The sequence below is a fragment of the Salvelinus fontinalis genome, chromosome 6 (assembly GCF_029448725.1).
Source record: "Salvelinus fontinalis isolate EN_2023a chromosome 6, ASM2944872v1, whole genome shotgun sequence".
NCBI lineage: Eukaryota > Metazoa > Chordata > Actinopteri > Salmoniformes > Salmonidae > Salvelinus > Salvelinus fontinalis.
In genome coordinates, this window is record NC_074670.1 from 52,869,761 (window position 1) to 52,890,479 (window position 20,719).

At 42.8% G+C, this 20,719-nt stretch overlaps 1 protein-coding gene across 1 annotated transcript; it reads right to left on the reverse strand.

The window, feature by feature from the left end:
• Window positions 1–16,202: 16,202 nt before the first annotated feature.
• Window positions 16,203–17,734, reverse strand: LOC129858096 (uncharacterized). Its single transcript, XM_055927048.1, has 4 exons — window positions 17,344–17,734; window positions 17,068–17,131; window positions 16,806–16,888; window positions 16,203–16,636 (listed from the first exon to the last, which is right to left on the reverse strand). Exons 1-4 carry the CDS (start codon window positions 17,605–17,607, stop codon window positions 16,337–16,339), a joined length of 711 nt encoding a protein of 236 aa, XP_055783023.1. The 5' UTR covers window positions 17,608–17,734; the 3' UTR covers window positions 16,203–16,336.
• Window positions 17,735–20,719: the final 2,985 nt, after the last annotated feature.

The window sequence follows — 20,719 nt, forward strand, 5'->3', positions numbered from 1 at the left end:
CTTTTTTCACCCCTGTTCTGATAGTTTAAAAACAAAAGTGACGCTTTATGAACAAGCAGTTTTTAATGGAATGTATTGGATTTGTTGGCATGAACTAGTTGACAGTATAATTAATAGTCAAATAATGAATATCAATAAAATGTCTAATTAACATCTTGCCTGATGACTCAAACTGGAATCTTCTGCTGCTCTATCATTCGCTACATACTTTAGTCCGAGACGGCAGTCATTGAAGTAATTTATGGTGACGTCAAAATGATGGGTGTTGTACAAAACAAAGTCATCAACGATTGGATTATTTCTAACCAATCAGTTATAAACCCAATGACGAACTTTCAAAATGCTGCTTTACCCACGTGTGTTCTGGCTCTGGCCCAACCCATCGGTTTCTGGGACCAATTAGACCGGTTAGAATGTGTTTGCATTCTAGAAATCGTCAGGAAGCTACTCAGAACCAGACTCATTGCAGAGAAGAAACGAATGTCCATGGGCGTGGCGTAGCGTTTGGCCAAAACAGGGAGTTTGGGTAGCCAGGCAAATTAACATCTAAAATAGTCTTGAAATGAGAACAAGCTCAGTGCTTTGACTTTGAGATGTGTGTGTTGTGTTAGTTGTGCATTCACTAACTATTTTTTTAATCCCCTGTTTTATCCCACTACCAAGGGGCACAGACCATCCAACTGACTTGCATTGCCTTCTACCTGGATTCAACCCACCATTCAACCCACCGCACTACCAGTTGTGAGTATGTCTCTACAGCTTAAACCTCCAACACCATGTACATCCACAACATTTTTGTTATTGACTTGGCCAAAGCTTTGATACGGTAGACCAATCCATTCTTGTGCGCCGGCTAAGGTGTATTGGTGTCTTTGACGGGTCTTTGGCCTGGTTTGCTAACTACCTCTCTCAAAGAGTGCTGTGTACAAAGTCAGAAAATCCTAGGCCCCATGCTCTTCTCAATTTATATCAACAACATAGCTCAGGCAGTAGGAAGCTCTCTCATCCATTTATATGCAGATAATACAGTCTTATACTCAGCTGGCCCCTCCACGGATTTTGTGTTAAATGCTCTACAACAAAGCTTTCTTAGTGTCCAACAAGCTTTCTCTACCCTTAACCTTGTTCTGAACACCTCCAAAACACAGGTCATGTGGTTTGGTAAGAAGAATGCCTCTCCCCACAGGTGTGATTACTACTTCTGAGGGTTTAGAGCTTGAGGTAGTCACCTCATACAAGTACTTGGGAGTATGGCTAGACGGTACACTATCCTTCTCTCAGCACATATCAAAGCTGCAGGCTAAAGTTAAATCTAGACTTGGTTTCCTCTATCGTATTCGCTCCTCTTTCACCCCAGCTGCCAAACTAACCGTGATTCAGATGACCATCCTTCCCATGCTTGATTACAGAGACATCATTTATAGATCGGCAGGTAAGGGTGCTCTCGTGTGGCTAGATCTTCTTTACCATTCAGCCATCAGATTCTCCACCAATGCTCCTTATAGGACACATCACTGCACTCTATACCCCTCTGTAAACTGGTCATCTCTGTATACCCGTCGCAAGACCCACTGGTTGATGCTTATTTATAAAACCCTCTTAGGCCTCACTCCCCCTATCTGAGATATCTACTGCAGCCCTCATCCTTCACATACAACACCCGTTCTGCCAGTCACATTCTGTTAATGGTCCCCAAAGCACACACATTCATGGGTCGATCCTCTTTTCAGTTCGCTGCAGCTAGCGACTGGAACGAGCTGCAACAAACACTCAAACTGGACAGTTTTATCTCAATATCTTCATTCAAAGACTCAATCATGTACACTCTTACTGACAGTTGTGGCTGCTATGTGTGATGTATTGTTGTCTCTACCTTCTTGCCCTTTGTGCTGTTGTCTGTGCCCAATAATGTGTGTACCATGTTTTGTGCTACTACCATGTTGTTGTTATGTTGTGTTGCTACCATGCTGTGTTGTCATGTGTTGCTGCCTTGCCATATTGTTGTCTTAGGTCTCTCTTTATGTAGTGTTGTGTTGTCTCTTTTGTCGTGATGTGTGTTTTGTCCTATATTTTGATATGTATATCTTTTTTAATCCTTGCCCCCGTCCCTGCAGGAGGCCTTTTGTCTTCTGGTAGGTCGTTATTGTAAATAAGAATTTGTTCTTTACTGACTTTCTTCGTTAAATAAAGGTTCAATAAATAAAATAAATAAAACATCAAGGATGTTGAGGTTGACATGTCAAAGTTCCTGGGGGTCCCACCTGATACAATTGAGTCTGGCTCCAGCAGATACCTTCTCACTCCACAGACGCTGTGAGACATATAAGATAAGACAGGATGTCGAATGGTGCGTGGGTGGCGGTAACGCACCATTCCCCAACAGCACAGGTGCTGAAATTACATTTAGAATTAGAAGTTACAAGCTAGAGTGTCTGCTAGCTACATAGTGTGGAGTCCCAAGGATCCCGGATAGCACTGAACGTTCGCAGACCACACGGCGTCAGCATGTAGAAATCTGCAACTGGATGCTTCTCACCTGATCTCGCCTCCCTTCCATCTTTGAGGACATGTATGTCCATTGTTAGAGCAGTCACTCGACCATCTTGTCAATACAATAGATCATATTTGCTTCCATCACCAGCAGACATGCCACAACTGCTGGCTGAAAAACACATTTCTCATCTGTCTCATTTCACCATGAAATGGCAGTGACTGGTAGCAAAATTTGATCACGCAACTGAAACTACATCCCCAGCCTCAATTGTAAAGTTGACACATTTCCATTCGTTAACTTACTGACAATATTATATTCTAATGTTACAGTAGCTAGTAAATTGTGCTGAAATTGTCCACGTGTAGTGAGTGATGGTTAACGAAGACTTATTAAAAGTCAAAAGAGAGACTTAATATGTTATCGAAATTGATAATGTACCGCTTTATATTAGTTGAACACCGGTAGCTGAGTGAGAAATTTGTTTATCAACCTTTTCAGTGTTGGACAGACATGGGGTAATGATGTTCCCATGATTTTCCACGCTAGTCATACAATTGGTTGGACAACAAAAACTTTGACCGGTTTAGTGGCAGTCGAGGGGTTGAAGCTGTCAGTTATATTAATTATACGGTGCACTTGAACTAAAATGTACGTAAGTAGTCTAACTCTACTGCAATCAACAAACGTATAAAGACATCTGTGTGATCACGCTTTCCATAGCCGATGTGAGCAAGACCTTTAAACAGGTCAACATTCACAAGGTCGCAGGGCCAGACGGATTACTAGGGCGTGTACTCCGAGCATGCACTGACTAACTGGCAAGTGTCTTCACTGACATTTTCAACCTCTCTCTGACCGAGTCTGTAATACCTACATGTTTCAAGCAGACCACCATAGTCCTTGTGCCCAATAATGCGAAGGTAACCTGCCTAAATGACTACTGCCCCATAGCACTCATGGCTCACATCAACACCATCATCCCGGAAATCATTGAATACAGCGCAGCATTCAACACCATAGTGCCCTCAAAGCTCATCACTAAGCTAAGGACCCTGGGACTAAACACCTCCCTCTGCAACTGGATCCTAGACTTCCTGGCGGGACGCCCCCAGGTGGTAAGGGTAGGCAACAACACATCTGCCACGCTGATCCTCAACGCTGATCCTCAACACCTGGACCCCTCAGAGGTGCGTGCTTAGTCCCCTCCTGTACTCCCTGTTCACCCACAACTGGCCAAGCATGACTCTAACACCATCATTTAGTTTGCTGACAACACAACAGTGGTAGGCCTGATCACCGGCAACGATGAGAGAGCCTATAGGAAGGACGTCAGAGACCTGGCAGTGTGGTGCCAGGACAACAACCTCTTTCAATGTGAGCAAGACAAAGGAGATGATCGTGGACAACAGAAAAAGGAAGGCCGAACAGGCCCCCATTAACATCGATGGGGCTGTAGTGGAGCGGGTCGAGAGTTTCAAGTTCCTTGATGTCCACATCACCAACAAACTATCAACACACCAAGACAGCCGTGATGAGGGCACGACAACACCTTTCCCCCCTCACAAGACTGAAAAGATTTGGCATGGGTCACCAGATTCCCAAAAGGTTCTACAGCTGCACCATCGAGAGTATCCTGACCGGTTGCATCACCGCCTGGTATGCCAACTGCTCGGCATCCGACCATAAGGCGCTACAGAGAGTAGTGCGTACGGGGCCAAGCTTCCTGCTATCCAGGACCTGTATACTAGGTGGTGTCAAAGGAAAGCCCAAAAAATTGTCAGTCACGTTGACTCGGTACCGGTACCCCCTGTATATGGCCTCATTACTGTTATGTCATCTTATTGTGTTACTTTTTAATTTAATTTTTACTTTAGTTTATTTAGCTAATCTTTCCTTAACTCTATTTCTTGAACTGAATTGGTGGTTAAGGGTTTGTAAGTAAGCATTTCACGGTAAGGTCTACACCACCCTTCAAACTAACCCTACACTCATTAAAACCCACCACCACATTCCACTACTTTGACCCTATCTAGTCCTGCACCATGTCAATGGCCTGGGAAGATGGGACACCACCACTCAACACACCCTGTAACTCTTCTGAAGTCAAATCTCATATACCCAAATACTTCTCTGCAGCTGCCACCACAGCATATATTTTCTGTGATTTACATTCCATTTCTGTGGTACAGTTAATAACCATTGCTATGAACACTAAGAAGCCAACCTTACTAAAGCATATCAGTGGGGTTGGGTTAAATGCGGAAGACACATTTCAGTTGAAGGCATTCAGTTGTACAACTGACTAAGTATCCCCCTTTCCCTTCCCTATTACTCGTTGTCCTTTCCCTCTGTGCTGGCACAGATCTACTACTCACAGGGATCCTCTCAGGATCCCTCACCCTTGACCCATTCTCCTCTACTTTCTTCACTGCCTCAGCATACAACACCTTCTGCACTACTCTGACTCTAGCCATCTCAACCTGCCTCTCTGGCACCGGACACTTCCGATCCCCAGCAACGTGGGCACCCCTACAGTTGACACACACAACTTTATCCACCGAAACTACACAATCCTCTAACACCAGGAATCTTCAACTTCAATTGCTCCACCTCCACACTTAAATCTACCCCAGAAATCACTAATTTCAATGGTGCCCTGTTCCTAAGAGCAAAGCAAGAAACAGATCTTGACCCAAATTGTGTGACACAGAGTGCCCACTCCCTCTGGTCAGAAGAAACACAAACAAAGATCACAAGTCCACTACAGGTTACCTTCACTGATTCAACTGCACCCAACTCCTTTCTCAACCACCCCGAAACAACAAATGGATCCGCCAAAAGGCAAGGACCCACTTTCTCCAACGATTTCATTCCTACTGAACCAGATTTTTCTTTATCATGTCCATTGATCGCCAGGCTCAGGTTCCGAGCTCTTCACCACACCTTCTACCTCACTTAACTCCCCCTCATGCACTTCCATTTCACCTCCAGAACTCGGTCTGGTGCACTGCTCACTCAACACCAGTGGTGGAAAATGACTCAATTGTCATACTTGAGCAAAAGTAAAGATACAGTAATAGAAAATGTGAAAGTCACCCAGTAAAATACTACTTCAGTAAAAGTCTAAGTATTTGGTTTGAAATATATTTAAGTTTCAAAAGTAAATGTTATTGCTAAAATATACTTAAGTATCAAAAGCAGTGGCCACACACAGAAAAATGACCCCCAAACTCAACTCTGTTCAACTTCCTTAGCGGCGGAAAACCTTCAGCTCTTCTTTCGTCTCTCTGAACGCTGGACCTCGTTCATTCTCACATAAACTGTGATTTTAAATCATGTATTGCAAAGAAATATAGGCTTCAACTTATTTAAAACATGTAATTGAACATATTTCTGGGAATCTCATTATATTCCTTGTATTTTAACAGTAAAAAACACAAAACAAGTCTAAAAGGACATGATTCAGTATCCAAAAGAAACACGGTAATGCCCTGATAGTGATCTCAACTATGGGGTAAAACAGACAGGGTTGACTTAGATTGTTGACAACATGTACATTTTTATTTATTTATTTTTATTTTACCGTTATTTTAACAGGTAAGTTGACTGAGCACACGTTCTCAGGAAACTAGATTTTGTCTCCAAAGTTCACTGAAAACATAAATTAATTTGCATACAATTAATTTGAGCACTTGCCTCAAATACATTGTTACAGTTGTTGGTAGGCTGGTGTCACGTTCCTGACCTGTTTTCTTTTGTTATGTATTTGTTTTAGTTGGTCAGGGCGTGAGTTCGGTGGGTTGGTCTAGGTTTGTTTTTCTATGTTGGGAGTTTGTGTTTGGCCTGGTATGATTCTCAATCAGAGACAGGTGTGTATCGTTTGTCCCTGATTGAGAGTCATACTAAGGCAGCCAGGGTTTCACTGGTGTTTTGTGGGTGTTTGTTTCCTGTGTCAGTGTTTGGGCCACACAGGACTGTTTTCAGTTTAGTCACGTTTGTAGAGTTTCGTAATTTGTAGTGTTTGTTGTTTGTTCATTAAAACATGAATACCTACTACTCCGCATCTTGGTCCGATCCATGCTCCTCCTCGTCTGAGGATGAGAACGACTACGACAACCTTAACAGCTGGCTAGCGAATTTTTGCCATATTAGCATTGACATTAAATCAGTCCAAACACCTCAAAAGCAGACATGGTATCATGAACAGATGAAACTAGCTGAAAAAAGTCACTTACGATTCCACACATGGGAGTAATTGTTGCTTGCTATCTGGCCATCCAGAATCACAAAAAGACATGCCTTCTGCCCCATTGAAGCGTGAGCATCCTTTTTGTGACGTTGTCAGCTAACCTAAAAACACCAAGCAGAGAGAATTCTCGCTAAGCGCGTCATTGGAGCATGTGTCAATACTGATAGGAAAGACAGTGCTGATCTCGGATCAGTTTTCTACATTCAAATCTTACCTACATTAGAAATATTCCACAATACTGACAACATACCGTATCAGCTCCTAGAGAGACATTACCACCGATGACTGCAAATATTGAGGCGGCTTATTCTAATGCTTACTCTATAATAATGCACTAAATCAAAATTTGGCACAACATTGTGCATGTTAGGCTACACACCATGAAGTACACTGAGTGTATGAAACATTAAGGACACTGGCTCTTTCTATGGCAAGCTATGATCCCTTATTGATGTCACTTGTTAAATCCACTTCAATCAGTTTAGATGAAGGGGAGGAGACAGGTTAAAGAAGAGCATTTAATCCTTGAGATAATCAAGACGTGGATTGTGTATGTGTGTCATTCAGAGGGTGAATAGGCAACACAAAATGTTTAAGTGCCTTTGAACAGGGTATGCTAGCAGGTGCCAGGCGCACCGGTTTGTGTAAAGAACTGCAACGCTGCTGGGTTTTTCACGCTCAACTTTTTCCCATGTGTATCAAGAATGGTCCAACACCCAAAGGACATCAAGCCAACTTGACACAACTGTGGGAAGTATTGGAGTCAACATGGGCCAGCATTCCTTTGGAACGCATTTGACACCTTGTAGAGTCCATGCCCCCAGTGTTGCCATGTGTTTTCTAGGGAAATTGGGCTACTTTGTATTGGTCACGTGTTGTGGGATTTTGGGCTATTTCTAAGTAGCACCGGGGCCTCCTTGGCATTTCTCGTAAAAAAATATACATTTCACTGTGACCTGCTGCTGACTGTCAGGCAGTGAGTCAGGCTGTTGCTGAGCGAGTGAGTATTGGGTAGGGACGGAGGGGTGTGTGTGTGTGTGTGTGTGTGTGTGTGTGTGTGTGTGTGTGTGTGTGTGTGTGTGTGTGTGTGTGTGTGTGTGTGTGTGTGTGTGTGTGTGTGTGTGTGTGTGTGTGTGTGTGTGTGTGTGTGTGTGTGTGTTGAGAGAGCGCTACAGCTTTTGACTGAGTTAGGTGAGCGAGAGGCGAGGACACGTCATGACAACTGTTTACCAGGGTAGGCTATTTAGATTGTTATTATGCAGAAACCAATTTCCAACTATTTTGCCGTAAAATACATTAATATGCTAGAACTGATGCACATCAAGAAATAATGGGAAAAACGACTTTGGCCGCACTAGAGCCGACTTTGCCGGCATCTTACCAGAAGCGGCCTGATGCAATTTTAAATAAATGTATTCAAAATTACCCAATTTAGTCATTTTAAATATTACTATTATACATTTTATACAGACAAATTATACCCATCAACACATTGTTTACATAATTGTATTTATTTATTTTTTTCCCCCTTTTCGTCATATCCAAACAATTGTCTTGTCCCATCGCTGCAACTCCCGTATGGCCTCTGGAGAGGTGAAGAGCCTTGCGTTGTCCGAAACACAACCCCGCCAAGCCGCACTGCTTCTTGACACAATGCACGCTTAACCCGGAAGCCAGCCGCACCAATGTGTCCGGGGAAACACTGTACACCTGGTGACCATGTCAGCGTGCATGCGCCCGGCCTGCCACAGGAGTCGCTACAGCGCGATGAGACAAGGACATCCCGGCCTGCCAAACCCTCCCCTAACCAGGGCGATGCTGGGCCAATTGTGTGTCGCCTCATGGGTATCGAGCCAGCGTCTGTAGCAACGCAGTTTGCACTGGCATGCAATGTCTTAGACCGCTGCGCCACTCAGGAGGCCCCATCCACAAAGTTTTCAATGCTTATCAATTGCCTTGCACAAAGTATCAAAATACTCAAATATTACTTAAACAGGACTCTTAAAGAATTTCATTTAAATGTTAATTAGATTTTTTGATCACAGAAACAATGAGAAAATATGGAAAAATAAATAAATATAAAGCACCCCGTGTAATCATCTGCCAGAGAGTAGCCACAATCGGCCCGAGCCCCAAGTAATACATTTGAGCTAGATAACTCACACCGGAATCAGCCCGAGCTCAATCCTCGCATCCTAGCCATAACTAATAATGCCGAAGGCGGCCCAGACTTGGGCCACATGGCAGTGCCCTGACTCTCAGCCGGGAACGGCCCAGATCCATTGTGCTAGCTGGGCTACCTGGAGCTGGCAAACCAATTTCATAAATAGCTTATAACTTCAGTTTATTGTTGTTATTGTAGCCTTATGTTATCATGCAATTATTAATGGAGATGTTTAGTTAATTAAATTGGAAGTTATCAAAGCTCTATCTCAACTGCCGATCAGTTGTTAGAACTCATTAGATTGACGGTGTCACGTTCCTGACCTGTTTTCTGTTGTGTGGTATGTGTTTAAATGGTCAGGGCGTGAGTTTTGGGTGGGTAGTCTATGTTATGTGTTTTCTATGTTGGGTTAATGGGTTGCCTGGTATGGCTCTCAATTAGAGGCAGGTGTTTGGCGTTTCCTCTAATTGAGAGTCATATTAAGGTAGGTTGTTTCACATTGTTTGTTGTGGGTGGTTATCTCCTGTGTCAGTGTTTGTCGCGCCACACGGGACTGTCTCGGTTTATGTAGTCTGTTCCTGTTCGTGAGTTCTTCGTGTTTTATGTAAGTTCCATGTCCAGGTCTGTCTACTCCGTTTTGTTATTTTGTTAATTATTCAAGTGTATTTCGTTTCGTGTTTTTTCGTCTTGTTTAATAAATATAATGTCAAGTTACAACGCTGCGTCTTGGTCGAATCACCACTCCTCCTTTTATGAAGAGGAGGAATTCCGTTACAGACGGTAACAGTAGTCAGATTAGTACAGGTTAAAAAAATAATACTGGTTGTTGTTGACAAGCATATTATTAATATTTATTCAGTGATTGAAATTATGACCCCATCCTCAGTAACCTATTCCCCAGCAGGCTATTGGGAAACACAAGCACTTCTTACTTCGAAATGGCCTCGCTATTCATTTTAATAAAATGTGTCTGTTAATTTGAACTCAGCAAGCTGCTAAATTGTTCAGTTTGCACATTGCCTACATCTTGTCAAGGCTACTGTAGACAATCTGAAATGAGATGGACGTCTGTCAGGGGCTATAGGTTACCTGCCTTTATCAAAGCCAACCATGGCAAAGTTCAATTACAATCATAAACTTTTGACTTTTGTCTGTAGCTTATGCCTATTGAAATGACAAGTCAATCTCGCAAATGGGCCATTTATAACAGTTTGTAGTCTCAACATCTGGCACATAATAACAGCATAATTGGCAGAAAATAGCCTGTTCAAGTGTTTCTTGATCAGAGATTTTGAGATCCTCTGTCCAACTTTCATCACTCAAACTCTCCTGTCTGATTCATCTATAGTTATGCACATGCGCAAAGGGGATTCATTTACAATAATAAACCTGTTATGTTTTTTACTATTCTAATTACATTGATAACCAGCTTATAATAGCAATAAGGCACCCTGGGGTTTGTGTTAAATGGTGGTGTTGTTTAAGAACAGCTCTTAGCCGTGGTATATTGGCCATATACCATACCCCCTTGTGGCTTACTGAACATGAAATTGATGTCAATACATTTTCGATATGATTGAGGTCAGGGCTTTGTGATGGCCACTCCAATACCTTGACTTTGTTGTCCTTAAGCCATTTTGCTACAACTTTGGAAGTATGCTTGAGGTCATTGTCCATTTGGAAGACCTATTTGCGACCAAGCTTTAACTTCCTGACTGATGTCTTGACATGTTACTTCAATATATCCACATAATTTCCCCTCCTCATTATGCAATCTATTTTGTGAAGTGCACCGGCCCCTCCTGCAGCAAAGCACCCCCACAACATGATGCTGCCACCCCGTGCTTCACGGTTGGGATGGTGTTCTTCGGCTTGCAAGCCTCCCCCTTTTTCCTCCAAACATAACGATGGTAATTACGGCCAAACAGTTCCATTTTTGTTTCATCAGATCAGAGGACATTTCTCCAAAAAGTACAATCTTTGTCCTCATGTGCAGCAAACCAGCTTTTTTATGTCAGTTTTGGAGCAGTGGCATCTTCCTTGCTGAGTGGCCTTTCAGGTTATGTCGATATAGGAGTTGTTTTACTGTGGATATAGATACTTTTGTACCTGTTTCCTCCAGCATCTTCACAAGGTCCTTTGCTGTTGTTCTGGGATTGATTGGCACTTTTCGCACCAAAGTACGTTCATCTCTAGGAGACAGAATACGTCTCCTTCCTGAGTGGTATGACGGCTGCGTGGTCCCATGGTGTTTATACTTGCGTACTATTGTTTGTACAGATGAACGTGGTACCTTCAGGCGTTTGTAAATTGCTCCCAAGGATGAACCAGACATGCGGAGGTCTACAATTTTTTCTTGGCTGATTTCTTTTGATTTTCCCATGATGTCAAGCAAAGAGGCACTGAGTTTGAAGGTAGGCCTTGAAATACATCCACAGGTACACCTCCAATTGACTCAAATTATGTCAATTAGCCTATCAGAAACTTCTAAAGCCATGACATCATTTTCTGGATGTAAACTTCTGACCCACTGGAATAGTGATACAGTGAATTATAAGTGAAATAATCTGTCTGTAAACAATTGTTGGGAAAATGACTTGTGTCATGCACAAAGTAGATGTCCTAACCGACTTGCCAAAACTATAGTTTGGCACCAAGCAGAGAGAATTCTCGCAAAGCGCGTCATTGGAGCATGTGCCGATACTGATAGGAAAGACAGTGCTGCTCTCGGATCAGTTTTCTACATTCAAATCTTACCTATCTTTGGGATAGGGGGCAGTATTTTCACATCCTGATGAAAAGCGTGCCCAGAGTAAACTTTGATGAAGATACAAGTGTTATACATAGGATTAATGATCAACTTCTCCTTAATGCAACCGCTGTGTCAGATTTCAAAAACGCTTTACGGCGAAAGCACACCATGCGATAATCTGAGTACAGCGCTCAGCCACAAAAACAAGCCATACAGATACCCGCCAAGTTGTGGAGTCAACAAAAGTCAGAAATGGCCTTATAAATATTCCCTTATCTTTGATGATCTTCATCGGAATGCACTCCCAGGAATCCCAGTTCCACAATAAATGTTTGTTTTGTTCGATAAAATCCATCTTTATGTCCAAATACCTCCTTTTTGTTCGCGTGTTTAGTTCACTAATCCAAATGCACAAAGCGCGGGCACTAAGTCCAGACGGAAAAAAAAGTTCCATTAATGTTCGTAGAAACATGTCAAACGATGTATATAATCAATCTTTAAGATGTTTTTATCATAAATCTTCAATAATATTCCAACCGGACAATTCCGTTGTCATTAGAAAGGAAAGGGAACGGAGCTCGCGCTCACGGCCACGCTCGATAAACAACTCATGGCTTTCAGCTGAGCCACTAACTCTGAGTGGTCTTATTCTCTCCCCTTTCACAATAAAAGCCTGAAACAACTTTCTAAAGACTATTGACATCTAGTGAAAGCCTTAGGAAGTGCAATCTGACCCCATTTACACTGGATGTTGGATAGGCAATCACTTGAAAAACTATAAACCTCAGATTTCCCACTTCCTGGTTGGATTTTTCTCAGCTTTTCGCCTGCCATATGAGTTCTGTTATACTCACAGACATCATTCAAATAGTTTTAGAAACTTTAGCGTGTTGTCTATTCAAATCTACTAATAATATTCATATCCTAGCTTCTGGGCCTGAGTAGCAGGCAGTTTACTCTGGGCACGCTTTTCATCTGGACGTGAAAATATTGCCCCCTATCCAAAAGAAGTTAACAAGAAATTTGTGGAGTGGTTGAAAAACAGCAGGTGTGATGTTCGGCTGTACCAATCCTGTACAGGTGTTGTTACATGTGGTCTGTCACTGTGAGAACGATCAGCTGTTCGTCCTGTCTCCCTGTAGCGCTGTCTTAGGCGTCTCACAGTACGGACATTGCAATTTATTGCCCTGGCCATATCTGCAGTCCTCATGCCTCCTTGCAGCATGCCTAAGGCACGTTCACGCAGATGAGCAGGGACCCTTGGCATCTTTCTTTTCATGTTTTTCAGAGTCAGTAGAAAGGCCTCTTTAGTGTCCTAAGTTTTCATAACTGTGACCTTAATATCCTACCGTCTGTAAGCTGTTAGTGTCTTAACGACCGTTCCACAGGTGCATGTTCATTAATTGTTTATGGATCATTGAACAAGCATGGGAAACAGTGTTTAAACCCTTAATTAACAATGAAGATCTGTGAAGTTATTTGGATTTTTACTAATTATCTTTGAAAGACAGGGTACTGAAGAAGGGCCGTTTCTTTTTTTGCTGAGTTTATTCAGAACCCTTGACTTTTTCCACATTGTGTTACAGCCTTATTCTAAAATTGATTAAATTGGGGGGGTTTCTTCATCAATCTACACACAATACTCCATAATGACAAAGCAAAAACAGGTTTTTCGAAATCTTTGCCAACTAATATTTTAAAAAACAAGCTTGGCACACCTGTATTTGGGAAGTTCTCCCATTCTTCTTCTACAGATTCTCTCAAGCTCTGTCAGGTTGGATGGTAAGCATCACTGCAAAGCTATTTTCAGGTCTCTCTATAGATGTTCGATCGAGTCCGGGCTCTGGCTGGATCACTCAAGGATATTCAGAGACTTGTCCTGAAGCCAATCCTGTGCTGTCTTGGCTGTGTGCTTAAGGTCGTTGTCCTGATGGAAGGTGAACCTTTGTCCCAGTCTGAGGTCCTGAGAGCTCTAGAGCAGGTTTTCATCAAGGATCTCTCTGTACTTTGCTCCGTTCATCTTTCCCTCGATCCTGACTAGTCTCCCAGTCCCTTCCTTACAGCATGATGCTGCCAGCACCATGCTTCACCGTAGGCATGGTGCCAGGTTTCCTCCAGATGTGACGCTTGCCGTTCAGGCCAGTGAGTTCAATCTTGGTTTCATCAGACCAGAGAATGTTGTTTCTCATGGTCAGAGTCCTGTAGGTGCCTTTTGGCAAACTCCAAGCGGACTGTCATGTGCCTTTTACTGAGGAGTGACTTCTGTCTGGCCACTCTACCATAAAGGCCTGATTGGTGTAGTGCTGCAGAGATGGTTGTCCTTTTGGAAGGTTCTCCCATCTCCACAGAGCAACTCTGGAGCTCTGTCAGAGCGACCATCAGGTTCTTAGTCACCTCCCTGACCTAGGTCCTTCTCCCTGATTGATCAGTTTGGCCGAGCGGCCAGCTCTAGGAAGAGTCTTGGTGGTTCCAAACTTCTTCCATTTAAGAATGATGGAGGCCACTGTGTTCTTGGGGACCTTCAATGCTGCTGACATTTTTTGGTACCCTTCCCCAGATCTGTGCCTTGACACAATCCTGTCTCGGAGCTCTACGGACAATTCCTTTGACCTCATGGCTTGGTTTTTGAGCTGACATGCACTGTCAGCTGTGGGACCTTACATAGACAGGTGTGTGCCTTTCCAAACCATGTCCAATCAAATTAATTTACCACAGGTGGACTCAAACCAAGTCATAGAAACATCTCAAGGATGATCAATGGAAACAGGATGCACCTGAGCTCAATTTCGAATCTCATAGTAAACGGTCTGAATACTTATGTAAATAAGGTATTTCAGTTTTTTTTATGTTATTATAAATTTGTTATTATGATGTATTTTGTGTACATTGATGAGGACATTTTATATTTAATCCATATTAGAATTAGGCTGTAACGTAACAAAATGTGGAAATAAATACAGTATACACATATAATATATATGTACAGTACCAGTCAAAAGTTTGGACACACCTACTCATTCAAGGGTTTTTCTTTATTTTTACTATTTTCTACATTGTAGAATAATAGTGAAGACATCAAAACTATGAAATAACACATTTGGAATCATGTAGTATCCAAAAAAGTGTTAAGCAATTCAAGATATATTTTATATTTGAGATTCTTCAAAGTAGCCACCATTTGTGTTTATGACAGCTTTGCACACTCTTGGCATTCTCTCAACCAGCTTCATGAGGAAGGCTTTTCCAACAGTCTTGAAGGAGTTCCCACATATGCTGAGCACTTGTTGACTGCTTTTCCTTCACTCTGCAGTCCAACTCATCCTAAACCATCTCAATTGGGTTGAGGTCTGGTGATTGTGGAAGGCAGGTCATCTGATGCAACACTCCATCACTCGCCTTCTTGGTCAAATAGCCCTTACACAGCCTGGAGGTGTGTTTTGGGTCATTGTCCTGTTGAAAAACAAATGATAGTCCCACTAAGCGCAACCAGATGGGATGGCATATCGCTGCAGAATGCTGTGGTAACCAATCTGGTTAAGTGTGCCTTGAATTCTAAATAAATTGCAGACAGTGTCACCAGCAAGCACCCCCACACCATCACACCTTCTCCTCCATGCTTCACGGTGTGAACCACACATGCGGAGATCATCTGTTCACCTACTCTATGTCTCACAAAGACATGGTGGTTGGAACCAAAAATCTCAAATTTGGACTCATCAGACCAAAGGACAGATTTCCACTGGTCTAATGTCCATTGCTCATGTTTCTTGGCCCAAGCAAGTCTCTTCTTCTTTTTGGTGTTTTTTAGTAGTGGTTTCTTTACAGCAATTTGACCATGAAGGCCTGATTCACGCAGTCTCCTCTGAACAGTTGATGTTGAGATGTGTCTGTTACTTGAACTCTGTGAAGCATTTATTTGGACTGCAATCTGAGGTGCAGTTAACTCTAATGAACTTATCCTCTGCAGCAGTGGTAACTCTGGGTCTTCCTTTCCTGTGGTGGTCCTCATGAGAGCCAGTTTCATCATAGCGCTTTATGGTTTTTGCGACTGCACTTCGAAAGTTCTTGAAATGTTCCATATTGACTGACCTTAATGTCTTAAAGTAATGACGGATGGTCGTTTCTCTTTGCCTATTTGAGCTGTTCTTACCATAATTTGGTCTTTTACCAAATAGGGCTATCTTCTGTGTACCACCCCGACCTTGTCACAACACAACTGATTGGCTCAAACGCATTAAGAAGGAAAGAAATTCCACAAATTAACTTTGAACAAGACACACCTGTTAATTGAAATGCATTCCAGATGACTATCTCATGAAGCTGGTTGAGAGAATGCCAAGAGTGTGCAAAGCTGTCCTAAACACAAAGGGTGGCTACTTTGAAGAATCTCAAATGTAAAATATATTTTGAATTGTTTAACACTTTTTTGGTTACTACACTACATGTGTTATTTCATAGTTTTGATGTCTTCATTATTATTCTACAATGTAGAAAATAGTAAAAAAATAAAGAAAAACCCTTGAATGAGTAGGTGTGTCCAAACTTTTGACTGGTACTGTATACATTTATTTATTTACACATGACCTTTCCATATCTTCCGTGACCCAAATTTGGGTCAGTAGTGGAGAATCGCTGGATTAAAGCATTCTGTAGGCTGCTTTTCATGTTCAGGATACTTCACGTAGGCCTACCCTCCCTACCATGCCTGGTGTCAGCAATCAAATTCAGAATGGAAACAATACCACAGACATACACAAGGACGTTGAATGTAAAATATGTAACATTGCATAACCAAGCAATAACCTGTAAGAGGCAAGACATGATAAACTCCCCACACAAAAATATCAGGCACAATATGGTGGAGGCAAACCACCACAACACCCATAGGGGGAGCCAAAGTATCTGGAGGAGCAGAGATAGTAGAGACACTAGTGTCCAGATCACTCTAGGCAGAAAGAGACCATCATGCTGGGTAACCTTGAAGAGAAACAAAGGTAGGATTATGGAACAACCGAGACATACTTCCATTCTTTTGTTATTTTCGTTCTCTCTGAACCCAACACACACAGTGTAACACAACAACAAAAAATGTGTTTTATAACACTGCTCTGGACTGAATGTGGTATGGTTGTAGAGGGGACCAAACCTGGTTCGGGAGGTCGGAAGGGTAGATTTCCAGCTGTGTCCGATAATCTTCGTCTGCGATCTTCCAAAGGGAGTACACTTTTACTGGGGAATGAGTAAGAAGAACAGTTTGAAGAGCACAGTAAGTAATGTGCTCATACATCTACATTATTATTTATCTATCTATCCATTTGTATATTTCCCCCAACTGTTTAAATACTATTATTCGCTGTGGGGTGTATTGGAAACTATAATATCTTTGGTATTGGTTATTGTGTACTCACAGAGAGCAATAACTGTTAGAAGTATGATCATCAGCTGTAACCAGCTCAGATATCCACCAGACGTCTGATAGGAAAGAGGGAGAAGTTCAGTAAACTACTGTTGGATACCAACATTTAAAAATCATTCATTGGAATTTCATACAAATAAAATAAACCTGACTTTCAAGGCAACTCTCTCTGCATTGGTAACTAGTCACATCACACCAGATATTCTTGAGTCCCATATATAAAGAAAGAGCAACCAAAGGTTCGGTGTCACCTCAGACCCGGACTCACCTCAGAGGCCCCTGTAACAGTATTACCCTCAGTCCTCTGTTGATGTTTGCGGAATGTGTTGGCAATGTTAGCCAGCCTATAGTTTCTGACGATATCACTGTTGTCTGTGAATTCTCTTCGACATTCAGGACAGCTGTAATTGTTGTGGCACCTCATTCTCTGGATGCAGGGCAGGCAGTAGCTGTGTCCGCATGGGAACTGGTGGGGATCATTTAGTATCTCATAGCAGACGAGACAAGTCAACTCCGGCAGAACACTGTCCATTTTGACAGAGTCAAGTATCTAATCCAACACCGACTTTAACACTTCACACAGCAATTTGACAGAGAAAAGATTAACATAAAGAAGCAAGAGCAACTACTGCAAGCGGTCTTAAAAAACGAAAGCAAAAGGAAAGTTATTGAGTTATTTCCTGTGTGGGAGGGGCCTGTATGCGCCTGTGTGTGTGTGTGTGTGTGTGTGTGTGTGTGTGTGTGTGTGTGTGTGTGTGTGTGTGTGTGTGTGTGTTTAGGATTTAAGCAAAACGCAAGTATTATATAGCTAACTTTGTCCAATGAACGCTGCAAGGCTTAAGGCTTAAGTTACAAAGCTTTAACAAGCATTACAACGTATTATTCTAGACATGATCAGAGGGAGAGAGAAAGCATAGCCTGAAAGGCCATGCCCTAAGAGTCCCTGGGGAGGAGGGAGACAGAAAGAGAGAGAGTATATCTCACCAGTGTCAGGAGCAAAATAGAAGGAGACAATTAATCTACGAGCCTTTTATGGGCATCTGACTTGTTTGGAATCAAAATCTGACTCGTTCACTAATGGCATTACTACTGAGTTAATCCTTAAGAGTCGATTGTGGCACCCGTGCTATCTGTTTTGCATGGGCTGCATCTCAATCCACCGCAGCCGCCTATGTCGGCCTTCCACATCTGCGGTGGGAAGTAGCAGAGCTTCAGCACTGCTTGTCAGACTAGGAGACATCACGAAAATCGGTCTTTTCACTAAAAAGAATGTAGCATCTGACCGGTTTGGCCTACAAAACTAATATAATTATATGGAAAGATGGGACTCTCACGAACAAAGATGATGTTCTCCATTTTGCTCTGCTACCCCCACAAGCCCCACGGGACTTGTCGGTACCCCTGATGTGCCAACTTCTGTCTGTAGCGTCTGAACCGTTTGGGCTACAAACTACACTGAACTAAAATATAAACACAACATGGAAAGTGTTGGTCCCGTGTTTCATGAGCTGAAATCAAATATCTCCGAAATGTTTTATATGCACAAAAAGCTTATTTATGTCAACTTTTGTGCACAAATTTGTTTACATCCTTGTTGCACAGGTGCACCTTGTGCATGGGGACAATAAATAGCCAGTCTAAAATGTGCAGTTTTGTCACACAACTCAATGCCACAGATGTCTCAGGGTGAGGGAGCGTGCAATTGTCATGCTGACTGCAAGAATGTCTACCAGAGCTGTTGCCAGAGAATTGAATGTTAATATCTCTACCATCGTTTTAGAGAATTTGGCAGTACGACCAACCAGCCTTACAATCGCAGACCACATGTAACCACTCCAGCCCAGGACCTCCACATCCAGCTTCTTCATCTGAGGAATAGTCTGAGATCAGCCACCCGGACAGCTGATGAAACTGTGGGATTGCTCAACCGAAACATTTCTGCACAAACTGTCAGAAACCGTCTCAGGGAAGCTCATCTGTGTGCTCGTCGTCCTCACCAGGGTCTTGACCTGACTACAGTTCGGCGTCATAATCTACTTCAGTTGGCAAAAGTTCACCTTCAATGGCCACTGGCAACTGTACCAGGCAGATGGCATTGTGTGGGCGAGCGGTTAGCTGATGTCAACGTTGTGAACAGAATGCCCCATGGTGGTGGTGGGGTTATGGTATGGGCAGGCTTAAGCTACAAACAAGAAACACAATTGCATTTTATCAATGGCAATTTGAATGCACAGGGATACAAGGGATGAGATCCTGAGGCCCAATGTCGTGCGATTCATCCGCCGCCACCACCTCATGTTTCAGCACGATAATGCATGTCACAAGGAAATGTACACAACTCCTGGAAGCTGAAAAGGTCCCAATTCCTCCATGGCCTGCATACTCACCAGACATGTCACGGATTGAGCATGTTTGGGGCATTTTGAAAAAATGTCCTTCCTATATATTTATATTACCAAAATTATGTGGACACCTGTTCGTCAAACATCTCATTACAAAGTGTTATGCATTAATATGGAGTTGGTCCCCCCTTTGCTGCTACAACAGCCTCCACTCTTCTGGGAAGGGTTTCCACTAGATATTGGAACATTGCTGCCGGGACTTGCTTCCATTCAGCCACAAGAGCATTAGTGAGGTTGGGCGCTGATGTTGGGCGAATAGGCCTGGCTCGCAGTCGATGTTCCAATTCATCCCAAAGGTGTTCGATGGGGTTGAGGTCAGGGCTCTGTGTAAGCCACAGAACCCTGACTAAGGGGCCTAGCCCAAGTTATTTCACACCGATCTCGACAAACCATTTATGTTTGCACTTCGCTTTGTGCATGGGGGCATTGTCATGCTGAAACAGGAAATCAACTTCCCCAAACTGTTGTCACAAAGTTGGAAGCACAGAATTGTCTAGAATATCATTGTATACAGCAGCGTTAAGATTTCCCTGCACTGGAACTAAGGGGCCTAGCCCGAACCATGAAAAACAGCCCCAGACCATTATTACTCCTCCACCAAACATTACAGTTGGCACCATGCATTGAGGCAGGTAGCGTTCTTCTGGCATTCATCAAACCCAGATTTGTCTGTCGGACTGCCAAGCCTGACGCTTGGCATTGCGCATGGTGATCTTAGGCTTTGTGCGGCTGCTCGGCCATGGAAACCCATTTCATGAAGCTATGTGCTTCAGCACTCGCCGGTCCCATTCTGTGCTCTTGTGTGGCCTACCACTTTGCGGACAAGCCGTTGTTGCTCCTAGGTGTTTACACTTCACAATAACAGCATTTACAGTTGACGAGGGCAGCTCTAGCAGGGCAAAAATGTAATGAACTAACTTGTTGGAAAGGTGGCATCCTATGACGGTGCCATGTTGAAAGTCAATGAGGTCTTCAGTAAGGCCATTCTACTGCCAATGTTTGTGTATGGAGATTACATGGCTGTGTGCTCGATTTTATGCACCTGTCAGCAATGGGTGTGGCTCAAATAGCCGAATCCACTAATTTGAAGGGGTGTCCATATACTTTTGTATATATAGTGTCTCCCCTTGATATAAAAGACACTTCAAAACCTTATTCCTTATGATTACAATTTTTTTACTTGCTGTTTTGCCATTAATTAACGTGTTATTCAATTACATTTTTTACATATTTTATTTATAC